Source organism: Zootoca vivipara, chromosome 9 (assembly GCF_963506605.1).
Source record: "Zootoca vivipara chromosome 9, rZooViv1.1, whole genome shotgun sequence".
Lineage (NCBI taxonomy): Eukaryota > Metazoa > Chordata > Lepidosauria > Squamata > Lacertidae > Zootoca > Zootoca vivipara.
The window spans coordinates 45,057,704-45,076,433 of NC_083284.1; the positions used below are offsets into that span (position 1 = coordinate 45,057,704).

At 45.5% G+C, this 18,730-nt stretch overlaps 1 protein-coding gene across 3 annotated transcripts in view; it reads left to right on the plus strand.

The window, feature by feature from the left end:
• The window catches only part of PALLD (palladin, cytoskeletal associated protein), a 158,012-nt gene that overhangs the window by 104,528 nt on the left and 34,754 nt on the right, over positions 1-18,730 (plus strand). For all 3 annotated transcript variants that reach the window (XM_060278690.1, XM_060278692.1, XM_060278691.1), the window contains one exon: positions 14,511-15,197. In XM_060278690.1, the coding sequence (XP_060134673.1) occupies positions 14,511-15,197 (687 nt within the window). The remainder of the gene's footprint in view (positions 1-14,510; positions 15,198-18,730) is intronic.

Genomic DNA, 18,730 nt, shown 5'->3' on the forward strand with positions numbered 1-18,730 from the left:
GCCAGTGTCCGGGGACTTGGCATGCAAACAGGCGCTCCTTCGAATGAGTTGGGTCAATGGGGCTTGTTCATGCTGCTGCTGCTGTCTCCATGTCAATGGAGATGGTCTCTGTGCCAGTTAAGCATCCAATTTCACTCTGTCACCTTCTGCAAAGGTGGAAGCTCTTCACTGACAGGAGGGATGCGCCAGGCCCACTTCACAGCAGGAGGTACCTGACTCGGGGTGTCACCCATGGTGGAACATACCCCCTGCCAGCCTGCTTAGTCCCTCCCCTGATCCCACTCTCCATTCCCTAGACTCCTCCCCCCTCACCAAAGTCAGAGGCTTCTAGAGTTGCCCTTTTCACTTTCCCCATCCTCCTACCACCCACCCCAGGGGCATCAATCTCCAAATGCCTGAGCTCTGCCCATTCTTCCTCAGAATCCAACCATCCCTTCCATGTTGTATCTCCATGGGATTCATGGCAGCAGCTTTACAACCTTGCATTCTGTGGTTTTTGGGTGTTTTTTTTACTGTATACACAAAATTGCTCCTTTTTGAATTAATGTAGAAGATCTCCAGCCATCCATAGTCTTGCAGTTGCTGAAGCAGGTTCGAATCCCTAGTTCACCCATAAGTGAACTGGGAATCATCAGAGGGAATCATAGCTAAATGATGCTTAGGGATAACGAGACTGCTTAGGTGCTCCTAAAGAGGCTTCTGCTGGGAACATGAAGCTCAATACATTTGATCCCTTGTCTTTTAGTGTCCCGATCCCATTCTCCGCAGTTGCATCCTTTCTTTTCTTTTTTTGAACAAGAATTTTACGTTTTCAGGGGCAGGGGAAGTGCCTGCCCCAAAGAAATACGCTAGAACAGATTTTTAGAATCTGTGTTGTCTAGAACAGAAATGGGACACTAGTAGCTCTCCAATACTTTATTAGAGTCCAGCTCCTTTAATTCCTGACAACTGGCCATGCAGACTAGTGAATTGATGGGAGTTGAAGCACAGCATAATCTGGAGAGCCACAGATTCCTCATTCTTGCTGGGGAGAAAGGAAGGGTTGCACAGGTCTCAGACCCTTCTTTCACTGGCCATTTGGTAATACACAGGTCTAGAGAATTGCAAGGGACTAGACTAGATGGCTCACAGCGGGTGGCGCTGTGGTCCAAACCACAGAGCCTAGGGCTTGCCGAAAGGAAGATTGGTGGTTCGAATCCCCGCGACAGCGTGAGCTCCCGTTGTTCGGTCCCAGCTCCTGCCCACCTAGCAGTTCAAAAGCACGTCAGAGTGCAAGTAGATAAGTAGGTACCGCTCTGGCGGGAAGGTAAACAGCGTTTCTGTGCACTGCTCTGGTTCGCCAGAAGCGGCTTAGTCATGCTGGCCACATGACCCAGAAGCTGTCTGCGGACAAACGCCGGCTCCCTCGGCCTATAGAGTGAGATGAGCGCCACAACCCCAGAGTCATCCATAACTGGACCTAATGGTCAGGAGTACCTTTACCTTTACCTTTTAGACTAGATGGCTCTGAGGGTCCCTTTCCACTCTACAGTTCTATGATTCTATGATCCTCCTTGGGATGTCTAGGCAACATGGCTGTGTGTGTGTGACCTGCACAAAAAGCAGAAACATCTTTTGCAACTGACAAGGGGTTCATTCGAAATCATTCTGCCTTTCTATCACATCTGAGACGTATAGCAGAATTATGGATCTGTTGGCAAGCATATACAGTGGTACCTCAGGTTAAGAACTTAATTCATTCTGGAGGTCCGTTCTTAACCTGAAACTGTTCTTAACCTGAAGTGCCACTTCCCGCTTCCGCCGTGCCGCCGGCACACGATTTCTGTTCTCATCCTGAAGCAAAGTTCTTAACCCGAGGTACTATTTCTGGGTTAGCAGAGTCTGTAACCTGAAGCGTCTGTAACCCAAGGTACCTCTGTATGAGGTATTCCTAGAGAGCCAGATGCAGCAGCCCTGTCAAGATGTACTGTAGATACTTTTCCCACTCATTCAATTGAAGCAGTTCACGAGGGAAGCAGATCATGCTGCTAAATACTGACAAGTATACTTTAGGTCAGCCAGGAGTCGAAACAACCAATTTCCTTTTAATTATAAAGCATACTAAACAAGCTAATTTCCCCCCTCTTCTGGTTCAGTTCATGCTAATTTCAAATCCCAAATTAAATTGTTACCAAAAGAGTAGATTTAAGAATATCCCAGCCTTAGTATCCCAGCCCAGGTTCCAAAGGACTAAATATCTCCTATAGGATTATAGCAGCTGACATAGCTAACAGATGAAGTATTTCCTGGACGGCATGCAAACACAGATGATGTGCAATCATTGCTTGTTTAACAGAAAATTCCTATCTGAAGTAAAAAAAGAACCAAACATCACTTTAACCTGCTTTTCTGATGAACCACTCCCCAAAATACTATGGGGAGAGCTAAAGCATGGGACATGCAGTGGGGATTCAAATTGCTGAGTTGTGCCTTTGTTGATGTGTCTCTTTATAGTCTGTATTGTAGTTATCTGATGCAGCCTTCCCTAGCCCAGTGCCCTGCAAATGCTTTGGACTATGACTTCCATCCACCTGCACAGCAGCACTTGGAATACCCATAAATGCTAAATCTTAAAGACCGCAGGATTCTTTGGATAATGGCATTAACTATTATAGTGCCTGGATATAGCTGTAGTAGAAAAAGATCTGTGGACTGGGTGATAAAAGATGTTGCTTTTTGTTTGGGTTAAAAAAACAGACATTCATGCAAAAAATAAAAATTCCTTCCAGTAGCACCTTAGAGACCAACTAAGTTTGTCATAGGTATGAGCTTTTGTGTGCATGCACACTTCTTCAGCTACCGAAAGCTCATACCTATGACACGAAAGCTCATACCTATGACAAACTTAGTTGGTCTCTAAGGTGCTACTGGAAGGATTGTGTGTGTGTGTGTGTGTGTGTGCGTGCGTGCGTGTGTGTATGTGCGTGTGCGTGTGTGTGTTTCGACTACGTCAGACCAACACGGCTACCTACCTGTAACTAGACATTCATGCAGTGTGTCATTGAATAAAATGGGTGTCAAAGATACCTCACAATGTACAGCCAAAAAAGGGGGGTACAGTAAGTCTGCAACTTGCACTCTTTTAAATTATGTGCATTCAGCTTTACACCCCCCCAAAAAAAAATTCAAAAGGGGGTGGGAAAGGTGGAGGGTTCTAGGAAAAATGACTTTGGCAATCCCACCCACTATTGAACCCAATGAGTTTTGACCAGGCATAGGCAACCTTGGCTCTCCAGATGTTTTGGAACTACAACTCCCATGATCCCTAGCTAACAGGGCCAGTGGTCAGGGGTCATGGGAGTTGTAGTTCCAAAACATCTGGAGAGTCAAGGTTGCCTATGCCTGGTTTTGACTATACACAGTTTTGGCTTTAGGTGCAACCCCTGGAACATAGTCCCTGTGTAAGTTGTGGGCCTGCTACATTCCACATTTGTTACCCTCCCTATGACCTTTACTACCTACAGAGAATTGTTCAGAATATCATCCACATTCACTCATACAACTGAAACAGGGTCTGCATATCAAAATGTAGCTCTTCATCAGTTTCTGAAGTCCACTGCCGCTTGTCCTCATTCCTGTTGCAGGTGGCTCACCTAGTACAAGCTGGCCATTGAGCCCTTTTTTTCTGCACAAGGGAGTGATGGCAATGCACAACCTGAAAGGACTTTTCATAAATGGTTCACACCTTTAAACAACTGTTTCTTATGACCCACCTTATCATACTTCATCATTAAAGGAGATGCTCTCCTGGTCACCACGATTGTGCTTGTTGCCAGTGTGTGTGTGTGTGTGAGAGAGAGAGAGAGAGAGAGAATGCCCTTGGGTGTTTCCAGCTTTCCTCCCAGTCTTGGAGCTGCAGTGGTGAGTGGGGATTATTCCAGCAGTTGTGTGGCACTGGTGGCTCCAAGAGGTGCATAGCAGCCTCCTCCTGAAATGTGCTAATTGGATTTTGCACTGTAGCCACATAAAGTCACAATTCTGCTTCCCTCTACTACCTAAAAATTCTGTGCACCTTCCCAGCCCCATTTCAGTGATGAAACTTCCCATAGCCTTGCCACCTGATACCACATAAGAGGTGTCTTCCCTATCTACTGTCTTGGAAAATACCCCAAAATGTAACCTAAGCTAAAAGGTGATGTGTTTTGTGATCATTTGGTGGGATCACTTTGAAGGTGTTCTGTGAACAAGCCCATGCTCTTGAGCCATTAAAAAGTTTTTAAGATCAATTGGTCTAGAAGTTAGCATGCATGGCTATGACCACACTCCATGATGTGGCTTACCCCCGCCCTGCCAAATCTTGGGGAAACGATGTATTTTCATTCTCAGCAATAAATAATGGATATGTTGAGCAAAGTTAAATCAGGAAGGCAGTAAGAGATCCTGTGATATGAAGGTGAGTTTTGCCCCTAGTCTGTCCCTCTATGTCCCCTTTTCCCTATATGTTACCCCCCTGGAAGTTAAGCCTTGTTTCCTAATCACAGCCCAAAACCTCATCCAGGTTCTGCCTGGTTTTGAACAGCACCTTCCAGCTGGAGAACTTTGGCTTTCTTAAAGCAGCATTCTAAGCTCACTGAGAAGCTGTGTAGTAGCACCTGGAAGGGGGGGGACCTGTCCTGTGGATTAACAAAAGAGTCTCCTTCAGCTTTCACTTTTTACAATGTTTTTAATTGATGATCTTGCCCAGCTACAATTTTATCTACCAGTTGAATTCACTGTGTCTGCTGTTGTTGGTTGGTGGTGTTGCGTTGTTGTTTTTAAATAATGAGGTGGCGGTGGTAGCAGTTGTTGTTCCAAAGAAGAGTGGGTTAGGTGCCTAGGCTGGGCTGAAGCAATAAGAGAGGGACAAATTAAGTTAGCTCCTGCCATGGTAGCAAGGAGCCAGTTGAGTGTCTTTCCCATGGTGGCATCCATCTGTTGTTTTCCGGTTTATCTCAGCAACTCTTTCCACATATCCCCCTTGCTATAGCTCTTCCCAGACAATTCTCCATCATTTCTATTTTGTCGACCTCAGTTTGGGCAGCAAGTTAAGAAGCAACCTTTAACTGTGCGGGAGGAGGCATAACCTTGAACTCTCTACTCTATAAAACATTGACCTTCTGGTTATGTGTGTTAACCATTGTGCCCAGAATGGATTAGTTAGACCCAGTTGCCTCTTGTCAGATTTCCCCCGCAGGAGAAAGGTCTTCTTTTTTGCCCTTCTGAGGTTCGTGATGAGCAATTGTGACAGTTTCACTTCTCTTGAGATGTCACCAGTCACTAAATTGGAACCACTGGTTGCCTTGGCTAGGAATGGACTCAACTTCATCACAGATCACACCAACTGGTCAATAAATTGTTTGCTTATCTGATCCATATTGCCATACATATCCCGTCTTCCATTAGTCTGTTTTTAATAAGGCCTTTTCCCTCCTGAGCCTGATTTACGAAGTGGCGGGTGGCTTGTAAGCCCGTTGCCCATCGCAGACACTGTCCTCGATACTTGAAGCAGCATCGCGCAAGACCTTTTGGACGAGTGACAAAAGGATCCCTGATATACCTGGCTTTGGTTCATGGTGAGGCTCTTGTAACCCACCTGCCACTGGGGTAGATATGGGTCTTTGACATGCTCCAGCCCGGTCATAATTAGCAGCCTCCCTGTGAGTGTAGCTTGGCGTAGTGGAATGTGACTCACGGGCACCTTCCCTGTTTTTGTCCATTAAGTGTTGCTGTATCATCTTTAATGCCATGCCGAAAATGTCTTTTGCATGTAAATCCATGGACCACGGCTTTTCTGAACAACTATCAGGGGACGCCGGAGTTGAAACCTTACGATCAGCAGTAGAGGGCTGGCGCATGCCGCTACATTCCAGTTTATCCTTGATCTCCTGACGTGCTTTTTGAACAACCAGGGAGCAGAGTTTATTGACATATGAAGGTTCTTCTGAGCATCCCCTAGAAACAGAGTTGGTAGGGATCAGTTTGTCGGATGAGATGGTGTAGGGCTGAGATTTACGAGAACCACTTGCAGGTTTCAGTGCGTGCTGAAATCCAATTGCGTATTTCTGAAGGTCGTTGCTCAGCCAGCTCACAACGTTGAGTTCCTCAGAGGAGCCTTGCTTGAAAAGGCAGACCGCACCTTCCGTATTATTGGGATTGTTTCGCTCGTTGTCTTTTATTACAATAACTTCTTTATCCTCCAAACTCGCCAGGTCAAGGTGATTGTATCCTCCTCTCTGACATTTGTCCTTCATATTTAAGCTGGTTACATCAACAAAACAGATCATTTTGCGATCCTGGTCTTTCTGTCCTTCAGGGCTGTAGTGGTTTACTTTACATACGGACGCCTGACTGCGCAACCAGTCGATTTCATGTGCCATATCTGTTGTTTTAGGGTGGAGCTGTCCCCAGGGCCATAGAGTGGTGGTGATGGTGTTTTAGTTGAGCAGCTTTGATCCTGCCAGACTCAAGGTGTTGCCTCCTCTCTTAGCTTCCCATGCTCTTCTAGTGGCAGATGGGATTTTCACTTGTGTGGACAATTGGTTTCTATGACAACAGTGACATCATAAAGCATCAGTATCACCAAGCAACCAGTGGTGTGCTTAGGCAGTGGTTTAATAAAAGTATGCGAAAGAAAAGGCAGAATCTCTCCTGGCACACAAATATTAGGCTGCTTTTCAGGGATTATTTTATGTAGCCCACATTGGATCCAGAGGATCATTTTATCTTTGAGGATCATAAGTCTGAAATATACATGAAGATTGCCTAGGTCAGCCCCTGCCCTACGTTTGTCTGGCAGAAAAACTGTTAAAATCCAAAAAGGGTGGTTTGTAGTCGGGGTGCTTGTCAGTTTAAAAAAGAAAGAATGCATTTTTAATTATGGATTAATGAATCTGGAATAACTGCCACCTATGTTTCTTGAACTAGGAGCTGAGATATTTATAAGGAGAGAAAGCTGAGTAGGATGGCTTAACTAGTACTCTTCTTAGCATTTGGGGCATTCTGAATAGTCAGACTGCAAGGAGGAAAGTGTTCACAAATGCACTAGTTCCCTTCCGCCATTCCTGTCACCATTGCCCTCCACATGTTCCCCAGTGACTGTCTACAGCTAGTAAGTCCCCTGTACTTGTGGGGGCTGTGGTGCCTTTTGAAACACTAGAAAATGAGAGTTTCAAAACACCCGAGAGCCTCCTTAAGTACAGGAGCCTTCCCCATTATAGACAGTCACTAAGCATGTGCAGTGCAACAGTATGAAGGATGGAGGAGCAGAGCTTGCAAGTTTGTGTATGCTGTCTCCTCCTTGCATGTTTCCTTAAACCCTGTTCCGAATGCCTGAAGAAGGCTTTTGTTACCAAAGCAGACTTTATTCCCCATCTGCCCATTGAAGGAGTTTAGAGCCAGTATGGTGTAGCAGTTAGAATATTTGGCTAGGACCTGGGAGACCAGGGTTCCAATCCCTGCTCAGCCAGTGGAACTTACTGAGCCATTCACACACACCCAGCCCTAACCTATTTCACAGGGTTGTTGTGAGGCTGTGGTCTAAACCACTGAGCCTCTTGCGCTTGCTTATCAGAAGGTCGGCGGTTTGAATCCGTGTGGCGGGGTGAGCTCCCATTGCTCTGTCCCAGCTTCTGCCAACCTAGCAGTTCGAAAGCATACCAATGCAAGTAGATAATAGGTACCGCTGTGGTGGGAAAGTAAATGGCATTTCCGTGCACTCCGGCACTCGTCACAGTGTGGTCTCTTTAACTAAGACAGATATTGTGCTGGCCACATTACCCAGAAAGCTGCCTGTGGACAAAAGCCAGCTCCTTCAGCCTTAAGCAAGATGAGCACCCCATAATCACCTGGGTTTGAGGTCTTCTTTTTGTGATCTTGAATGTTTCCTAAAGATATGGAATCCATTGCCTTTAGACATTTTGTGTTATAGAGAAGATGTTATTAGGTGCAGTTTCTTCCATTGCAGTACTTCAGTAGTAGACAAATGACCGTACTTAATTCTTCTCTCCTGTCCCAACTGTTGAAGGAGCCATGAGCTGTGTTCGCATTTGTTTAATTTGATAAAAGTTTTGAATTTAGGCATTTATAATAGCTGAGTTTGTGTCTTTGACTTATTGAGCATTTTCTTTTCTTTAGCCATCCTTGGCTATCTTAAGGGGTGCATGTTTTTGAAAAAATATAATACTTCCTGTAAATGGAAGAATTGCTGAGAGACATCACACGTTCTCACCAAGTACAGTACTAGTCTTATCACTGCTTCTGGTTTCCTCAGGACAAACTTTAGCTTGAGGCCAATTTGGCAGATAACAAAATAAAATTGGGAAATGCTGGGTTTCATGTTGATAAGGCAGGAAAGTTGGTAAAAGCAGAAATAGATGAGTATATCCTGAAACAGGCTTCCGTTAATACAGTTGGAATGTCTTTTTGTCTTTCCTAAAAATATGTTTCCTTTTCAGAACATATTTGATGAACTCTTCCGTATGGCTACAGTCCAACACAGGACAAGGCAAGCTTGGAAACATTGAAATCGGGGAGCTTGGCTCTGTGTTAGAGCCTATGTCACTTGGAATGGCCTGACCCTAGCATTAGGCAGAGTGAGGTGGCAGCCTAACGCAGCTGATTTTGGGTGTCATGAGAGGGCAGCAAATTGTTGGTTGATGAATTATTGTTTTATGCCAACAGGCTTTTGGGAACTCACTGGTTTGTTGGCTTGTTTGTTTTACAAGGCTGGATGAGTGAAGTCTTTCTGTGATGTCATGCTGAGTATTAGAATGTTTCCAGGGCCATTAGAAGCATGTCATAATAATTCATTCTATAGGTTCTGTGGATAAAGTCACCATAAAGTAATCTCAGATCTGCCACCAAATTCAGTTTTGGGCAGAAGTGCTGCATCAATATGAATGAGTCCTGATTTTTATTTTTAAAAATCTCTAGAACAGGCATCCCCAAACTTCGGCCCTCCAGATGTTTTGGACTACAATTCCCATCATCCCTGACCACTGGTCCTGTTAGCTAGGGATCATGGGAGTTGTAGGCCAAAACATCTGGAGGGCCGCGGTTTGGGGATGCCTGCTCTAGAAGGCATGCAGCATAACTTTTCTAAAAGAAGGAAGTTGAGTCAACTACAGTCATTATTCTGCAGCAAAATGCATAGTGGTACAAGCTATTCTGGACGTTTCACTGGAATAAAGATGAACAAACATGTACAGGATACCAAGGACAGACTTTTCCAGAACATAGCATATTGCATTCTTTGCATCACTCACTCTTCTGGGAGAGTGATAGCAAAACTGCATTCTTGTAAGCCTTGCCAAATGTGAATTCTGGAAGTTGTGCAACATCACTTATCTTGCAGCATTAATCATGTAAGTGGTCTCTTTAACTAAGCCTCAGCAAAGTTCCAGCCTAGAATGATTTTGTATATTCAAAGCTTGCCTTGTGTACAGTTGGTATACATGAATGAATCAACATAATGCACTGGTGTTCCACGATTTGAAGGAATATGCACAGTAAATACAGAGACATTGTATGGACCAGATTGTGGTGCAGGTTGCTGTTTTCCTTTCCAAGGAAGAGGTTTGTGAAGAGCCCTTTCTCCACTGTTTGATTTACAGCCTACTTTCCCCCCAAAAACAAAAGCCTCCAGCTTGAATTGTGCACTGCTCTTTTCCTCCCCAGTTTCTTGTAACTCTGACGTGCTTATGTTTTTCAGGCCCTCTGTCGAGCAGTTTTTTCTACAGCTCGGGCCACATGGTCAACGCAGATAACTCAAAATAGAACCACCCTCAAATTGTGACTGCAATGCGTTGCTTATGGCTGGTTGCCTTGACTCTGCTGCCTTTCCTGGGCTGTTATCCCCTCTGCCTCATTTGACAGTTAATGTCAGGTTAACGGGGCTGTTCTTCATTAAGCACGTGCAGGAATTGCGTGACTCCCATTCCTTAGCCCTTCCGCATACTCCAGATGTGAGGAATCATCTCAGTGATCTTTACATATAGGCTAGGGGGCAGGCATATCTCCCTCTCCCTCTCCGTGGTTTGAATTCCTTTGCTGTCTTCCCTGGTCTCGTTTAACTGTGGTTTAGCATCACAGCTATGCTAACTGCAGCCGCATTTAGGCATCACATTCACATATTATTGGCTTGCAAAGCCCAAACAATAATTTCTTCTTAGGCTTGAACCAATGTCAGCGTGGTGTGCGAGGGGTGGACAAACTAGGATTTAAAGCAATGGTTTGAAGCTGGTTGTGCCACCTGTACTTTGCTGATACATGTAGGTTCAGAGTTCATTGGCAAACCACAGGTGTCAGGGATGGGCAGGAGCCGAGGAGTGGAGGGATGTGTAGGCAGAGGAAGCAGGTGTGGTAGAGGATGATCCAGGGGAAGGGACCAGTGACTGATGGGGTGCTGTGCTCCTCGCGAGTCAGCGGCCGGTGGTAGAAGAGGGGAGACAGGAGGAAGAGACCAGGCAGCCAGAGGCAAGGGAGAAGGAGACAGGAGAAAAACTGCAGAACGTCTCAGATCCCAGAGAGGAAACTCTCTGGTGCATTCAAACCAGCTCAGTGTGACTGTATTTTCAATGAACATAGCAGGCAGCAAGGCAAGTCCCCCCTGCTTCATTTCAGCAACTGTTTCACTGCAAAGAGGTTTGCACCTGTCATATGTGGCCTGTGGAGCCAAAAAGGTTTCCCACCCTACTCTAGAGGGTTGTCTTGAGGTCACTATGACCCTTGGCCCCCCGAAAAAGGTTATCCACCTCTGTCCTAAGGACACAGTTGGCTCACACCACACCACAGGCCATATTTGCAGCATTCAACCTGCAGAATTTGCTACACTGCAAATCAAAGCCTGATAAACTTTCATGTTTTGGCTCAGCAGCTTTGTGCCAAACCAGCTTCCAGTGCAGATGGCACTGTTGAATGCATATTCTTCTGGTGAGTGGTAGATAAATGTTGTACTCAGTCGGTTGATAATCTGCAACACTTCTTAGAGGTGGAATGCTCACAACTTCTGTCTACTTCTCAGTGTAGTGGGCCTAAAGGAAGCAAGCATTTTCAGTTTCCTACCATTAAAGACAAGTCTTGCACAACTAGTTTCATAAATCAACTGTGTGACATCCTTGTAATCCAATGAAAGTGCTTTAGAAGGGAAAGGACCAAAAAAAAAGTTCTTAATTCTACTTAATTACAGTACCACTGTCAGCCAGCCAAACAGATTTGATGACATATAAATCCCAGCTGATATAAACAGGAGCCGTGCTGGAGCTTGTCATTTCATTTCAGTCCCGTGGCTTGTGCCACACTTGCAAATTGTAAATTACTTCCAGTGGGTCCTCCCTGAAAAAAAAATCTATTATAAGAGAGGATGTTACCCTTAAGGAATGGCTCACCAGATGTTGCTTCACTCCTGACTCCCATTAATCCCAAGCAACATTGCCAGGGCGGCCCATCACCCAGGGCGATGGGAACTGTCGTCCAGTTACAGCTGCAGGGCCATAAGTTCCCCATCCTTGTCTGATGTTGGGGGCTGCCTTATAGCATGTCAAACCACTGGCCCATCTAGCTTAGTATTGTCTACACAAGGGGTGGGAGACCACCTGGGTCACCACCCAAGTGGTGGCGCTGTGGTCTAAGCCACTGAGCCTCCTGGGCTTACCCGATCAGAAGGTCGGCGGTTCGGATCCCTGCGACGGGGTGAGTTCCCATTGCTCTGTCCCAGCTCCTGCCAACCTAGCAGTTTATAAATAGGTACCACTGAGGTGGGAAGGTAAACGGTGTTTCCGTGGTCTCCTGCACTCATCACGGTGTCCCGTTGTGCTGGAAGTTGTGCTGGCCATATGACCCGGAAAGCTATCTGTGGACAAATGCCGGCTCCTTCAGCCTGAAAGCCAAGATGAGCACCACAACCCCATAGTCGCCTTTGACTGGACTTAACCGTCCAGGGGTAATTTACCTTTTTTTAAACCTTTTTTACCCCTCCACAGATCTGTTTTTGACAGGTGGGTGGATGTCAGGTGGAGCTGTGCCCACTAGAGGCCAGCAAGACTTGCATTCAGTGCTGTATTTAAACAGAGCTTAACGTAGGCCATGCTGTCAAGGAGCACTTGGGATCACACTCTTAAGCTTGCAACAGGGGTCAGTGCCACTCGGGAGCTCTGAGTGGAACCAATCCAAGCTGGGCTTCTGTATTCACCACCAAATTTAAACAGCCACGGCGTGACCTGCACCTAATGACAAGTGAGTGACAGGAGGGCATGGCTAGCCAAAATGGCTGCATAGGCCCAATTGGCAGGCCTAGGACCTCCATCGCTCTTCTACACTAACTGGCAGGGACTCCCTAGAGTATAGTCAGGGAGTCTTTCCTCGCCCTGAGTGGAAATGCCAGAGCTCTACCACTGAGCTACAGCCCTTCTCCTCGCCGTTAATTGTGACAGACCCAACCTCGCCTTAACTGCGTGTTTTAGGTTGGAAGGCTTTGTATTTACGTAACATTTGCCATGAGTGTGGGAAGAATATTCTCTTCAGAGTAAGCTACTAGATGACTACTGCTTTTGCGCATCTGCTAGTCTACAACCGTCAAGGCCACATAATATATGAGACTTCACTTGCAGGGCAAAATCCAGGCCAAGATTTTAAAGTTGTCAGCTATGCTATAAATATTTATAGGGCAGGTATACTAAAAGAAAAAAAATGGTGTGCACACATAATATTTTTTTTTTAAAAGAGCAGCAGCATCTGGAACATTTAGGACTATTCGTAGCTTTCTAGCTGTGAAAGACAGCATGTAAACAAGACGGACGAATCTTCCAATAAAGACCACACAAGGATAAAGCTGATATTTGCTTGGACCGAGGTTTTGTTGAGAATGTAGCCTTGCTACAGTAGAGCAGCTGTAGCCCTTTGAGTGCATGGGTGTGAACTTGCATGTAATACTTGCTAAAATAGTTTGCATGCGTTATGTGGCACAGTGGCTGGCCGCTGTCCCATGCACAAATATTTAGATGTTCCACAATAAACACACACACACACACCAGACTCTATAGCTTCCATGGCTTCTTCCTTTCACTCAAATCCAACAATAACCCCCTACCCCATCCTGCCTGAAACTGTTCTTACTGTAAACCAAGCTCTTATTCTTCAAGGCTCCTTTTTGGGGGGGGAACCCTATTTTAAAGCTTAGGTGAAGTAAAGCACCCCAGCTGGTGGTGCGGTCCTACTTGTTCCACCCTTGCTATGAGCCTGGGGCAGGTTACACAGGAAGCAGGCATTCACCAAATGTGCCAACTTCAAGGGAGATAGGGAATCTTCTCTTGTTTAAGCCCTGGAGAGTCCAGTACTGTATAGATGTGTGGGAAATAATTCAATACAAATTAGAGAAGAGTTTGGGGTGGGCTTTTTTTGCACAGCCTTGTGTTTAAGCTCTTGCATGGTTGCTAGAGATGGAAAGGAACTGCATCCAGGGAACGAGTGCATTGTGGGAGGTGGGGTGGAGCATTCCTTGCCCCCTTCATCAGCCCATGTTTCTATGCTGGTCAAGGCCCTTTCCTGTACATGCAACATGGAAATATAGCAGGGCGGGTGGAGGAGGGACTGAGTCCATCAGCCCCTTTTATGACTTACAAGCAGACTAATGATTGGTTGGTTTGCAGGTTAGGCTTCTGTGAACTTAGTAAGCATGAGTAGGATTGGACTGTAAAGCCATCTCTGTTCAGTGGGACCAACTCCCAAGTCAGTGCGCATAGGATCACAGTTGTATATAAAGAGCTGAGGATGTGGCTGTATTCTGTCATGTGTTTCATTGTTTTGTGATAGCAATATTATTTTTGGCATTCACAATGAATTTTTGCATGGTAGTAAATCCTTTTTTCATCATAAGGAAGCTGAGAACAATATTTCCTGGAATGAGATTATTGCCTCAGCTAATCTGGTACATAGGTGTGTTTGTTTATTGTGCGTTTATATTTAAGCATTCCTTAGTTTTTGTTCGTATCGTGTGTACTGCTAACTTCGGGGGAGGCGTTATTTAAAAGGTCTGGTTCACACACAGATAAGGGTGTGGTACAGCTGTAATGGTTACGAGAGGGGAGATTGTATCTTCCCCCATGTCCACTTCCATTTGCAGATTCTCTCTGCTTCTCCCATTGCTGCCAGGTCTTCACCATGGTAAAAGCATCTATGTTCACCTTAACCATGGTTATCACTAAGCAAGGTACCTTTCCATCAGGATTTGAAAAAAAACAGCTTCAAATCCTGGTAACAGTGGTGACTCTGTCTAGGTTGATGCAGGTGCAGCCTGTAATTGAGAAAGGAGGCAGAGAATTTACACATGGCAGGGGATAAACTGGGATTCCCATGCCCCACTTCTCATCTGTTAACAGGGAATGTAGGTCAAGAATGTTTATCTGCGTAGCACCAAACTGGCAGTTCTCTTTTTGTTGTAGGTGTTGTTCACAACACAACACAGAATTAAATTTGTTTTCTCCTGTTTTTAAATACAGGGACCCTCTAAGGCTTCAGCAGCTGCAAAACCAAATCCGACTGGAAAAAGAATCTGCCCAGTGGTGCCCTCAGCAGCAAGCTGGTTTCCATCAGACTCTGCCCTTGTCTCCAACTTTTCCCCCTCCACCTTCATTCCAAGAACTTGAGTCAAGTCACTCTGCCGCTTCTCCTGGGCAAATGAGCGTTCTGAACTCCCATTCTGCTCCCGCCATGCAGTCATCCGGCTCCTTCAACTATGCCCGCCCGAAGCAGTTCATTGCTGCGCAGAACATCAGCCCTGCTTCCAGCTACGTGACTCCTTCCTCCGGATCTTCAACATCAAGCCTTCCATCTCCCATGTCTCCCACGGCTTCCCAGAAACAATTTGGCAGAACATCTGCTCCCCCTTTCTCTCAGCCATTTGCTCCGGAGGGGGAGTACCCGTGGTCTCCTTCTCCGCCGCCTCCACCTCCACCAGTTTTCAGTCCAACATCATCTTTTCCAGCCGCCGATTTCTTTCCACTGCCGCCACCCCCGCCACCTCCTCTCCCGACTTCTGTCCCTTCACCCTCTGGCAGCCTTTCTCCAACATCAAGATTTTCAAACTCCGGCCAGTCCCCAGCCGCCTTCCTCAGCTCCTTGCTGCCATCCCAGCCACCTCCCATCTCTGTCAATGCACTAGGACTTCCAAAAGGCGTCACACCACCGTAAGTATCAATGTTTGGTGGACTTCTCAAAACAATGATTTATTAGTCTTGGTGTTACTTTGCTTTGCTTTTTGTAGGCACCTCCATGACTGTCTCCATAGTTAATGTATTGTTCCAGTAGGATATCTCTCAGAGCACACTTGTATGGCAGGTATCTCAGCCATCATGCATGGTCTTCTACCAGCATTCATTCCCCACCCCCCAGTCCATTGCAGTTAAAAGCCCTGGTACCTTCAGACTGTTATCCTTTCTTACATGCACATGGTTGTTGGATGCTGCTCTTACTGTATATCTATAGCCAGCTACCTTTCCTTCTCGGCCCAGTATAGGAAGTTGCATTTGAAGGGCAGTCAAGAGTAGTAGTCGATCCACAGAGTCCTCATTGGCAACCAGTTGCTGGCTTCAAAATGATTTCCAGATATCACCTAGACTTTCCTTTCCCTTGCTCCACCCTCCCAAGATGACTAAAGTTATTGTTATACTCTGGGTCCCTGTCCTTGGCAACGTTACAACTTCTCATTTTTGCCACTCCCTTCTAAGAAGGTAGGCATGTGGGTCTATGCCCAAACATGCAGTATGTGAAACAGATGGGAAGAGATGGTGCTGGGCACCATTCTGAGCCAACCAGCAGAGCAATAACTGGCCAGATCCATATTTGAAAGGCCTGTGATTGCCAGTAGAATCTCTTATTTCTACTCTTATTACTTAAAAAGGTAAAGGACTCCTGACAGTTAAGCCCAATTGTGAACGACTCTGGGGTTACGCGGCTCATCTGGCTTTACTGGCCAAGGGAGCCGACGTTTGTCCACAGACAGTTTTTCCAGGTCATGTGGCCAGCATGACTAAGCCGCTTCTGGAGAACCAGAGCAGAGCACGGAAACAGCGTTTACCTTCCCACCGGAGCGGTACTTATTTATCTACTTGCACTTTGACGCACTTTCAAACTGCTAGGTTGGCAGGAGCTGGGACCGAACAACGGGAGCTCACCCCATCGCAGGGATTTGAACCACCAACCTTTTGATCGCCAAGCCCTAGGCTCAGTAGTTTAGACCACAGTGTCACCCACATCCCTGCTCTTATTACTTAGGATTCTGCTAATTGTGGCCATTGGGCTTTTGAACTCTGATACTTGAGTAGAGCCTTGATCCCAGCATCTCCCCCTTCCCCACCCTGACAATAATCAGCACTGGACACTTCACAGGAAGCTTAACCAGGAAAGATAACGTAGATTATTTTGAACCACTACAGAGATAAAGAGCCTCGTTGGCCTCCTTTAATAATTCCATTATGGCCTTGGTCAGACCTTCCCTTTCAGTCTTGCCCATCATCTTCAGGTCTTTTCCCACACAGTGCCTTTTCGCACCTAACATTGTTCAGCTGTGGCCTGTTGTTTAAAAGGTCAAAAGCTCATTTGGCTTCAGCTCCCCTCCTCCTTACTTCCCGGTGGCTCTTTCTACCTGGCACAAAGTCTAAGGAGTTAATAGCAAACATGTCCTCAACATTTGGGGTGAAAGTTGAGGAAATAATGGATGAAAACTCACTATAGCTAAATAGAAGAATGGAATCAACTTGAAGCCAAAGGAGACATCTTGTTTTCCCATGAAACCAAAGTTTTATAGAGCTCTCAATCAAGGCTCAGTAACATTTGTTCCCGAACATGTGGCATGGGAACATGAGCAATAAATATCACATAAACATTTCAACCCGAAGGAGCTTCATTTTTGTGAATTAGAGGCCTCTGTAGATTGTGGATTTGGCAGCATTACCGGAACCATCATTGTTCAAGTGAACATCTTCCAGTTGGACAGCTTTAAAGTGCTAGATTGCCAGCATATAGGTTTAGGCATTCCAGAATCTTGTGTTTTTTAAAAAACAACAACAACCAAAACCTATGTTTCTAAAGGTTTGTTTACTGCATGCAGAAAACATTTAGAAATAGCAACTTGGATACATAATAAAAACCAGTTAAACAATTGCTTAACTTGAGAAATACGTGCAAAATTGAAGAGTATGAAAGAAGGCCTGGAAATAAAATGCACCGCCAATGAGCGGGCTGTGGCAATCCCTGGCAAAATTCCTGGAGCCCATGCAGCCCTCTTCCTGTCCACAGAGATCTGTGAATTTGATTCATAGACATAGTTTTTCCTACCCTCCTCTGAAACTCCCTCCGGGCTTTGAGTAGAGTAATTTAAAGAGAATGGTGTGTCCCACTGGTCAGCTGATTTGTGGGGTGCTGCTCCCTTTTTAATGAGCTAGAATTTGGGTTTTCCCTTCCATTTCAGGCTACTATGCTCCTTGTCCACAACCTTAGCTGTTGCTGTCCCTTCTTTCTGTCCACAAGTGGTTATCGCGTACAGCAGAGATTGCTGCTTCCTATCTATGCTGTGGGTCTGGTTGCCTTGAATCAGAAGATGCCGAGTGTGTTTTTCAGTTGCATCAAAAACAAATTGCAGGCCTTAATGCCTATTTTTCCTCTCTCTGATTGACTGTGTTCATTACAGCCACCAGGTACATACATACCTAGATGTATTTCCTAGACCTCTTCAGATCAGTACAACCATGTAGCAGAATCCCAAACGGGTTCTGTTTCGTTCCTTTCTGTTCATATGAAAGTGCAGTTTAATTGTATCTCCAAAGGCAAATCCAAATTCTCTCTTTATTTACATTTGTGGAGTCGCATGGTTGAGCCTGAAAGCACAGCTGGCTCATAAGGAGTCTCTGCAAATATACAGTACATAACCACTAGAAAGAGAATGTAGAGTTAGTCATCAGTCCTTGGCTAGACTGGAATCCCTTGCAACGTCAGAGGGCAGGAGAATGCATTTTCAGCTTGTGGGCATGTCAGCTTGAAAGAGGGATAGAAGCAGGATTTGTGCAAGATTGGTTGTTCACATTCTTTGGTGCAACTCCGAATGTTCACGGAGAATTCTGCTGTGTGCATAACTCCCAGCAGTAATGGCTCCGAGTAGGAACAGCCAGCCCCAGATATAATAAAAGCCTTTGGAATGGGCATTGTTTACACATTCCAAAATTACCATTAGATTTCTTTTCTTGCTGATGTTAAATTTAATTGCTGTTTCCATGTTCTTCAAAGCAGTCAATCAAATACGAAAGAACTATGGGAATTGAGAGGATTAAGGAATGTTATGTGGCGTAGGGGTGGGGGAGAGGTTGCATTTATTTGAGTGGAAGCAGCTGGTTGTCTCATCCAAATGTGCTTTTTTGAATTTGATTTTGCTTCGGTAACTACCAAGTCACCCAGTGTCCACTGGTTTTTATAATTTCCTTTCCTTGATCAAGGATGCTCGTAAGCAATATCAAAGGAAGATGATACATCATGCTGCCGAGCAATTCATTAAGCAGGATACCCCACCTTCTAAGTAAAGCTGGCTGGTCTGCTGTACGAAAGACTTCTGCCATAAATGTGTGCATGCACATGACGTCACAAATAATGGCTTCAGTTGACCAATGCAGTCTTTTGGGCTTCTTTGCCAGCTGTAGTAGAAGTGCCCAGCACACTAACTCAAAGCTAC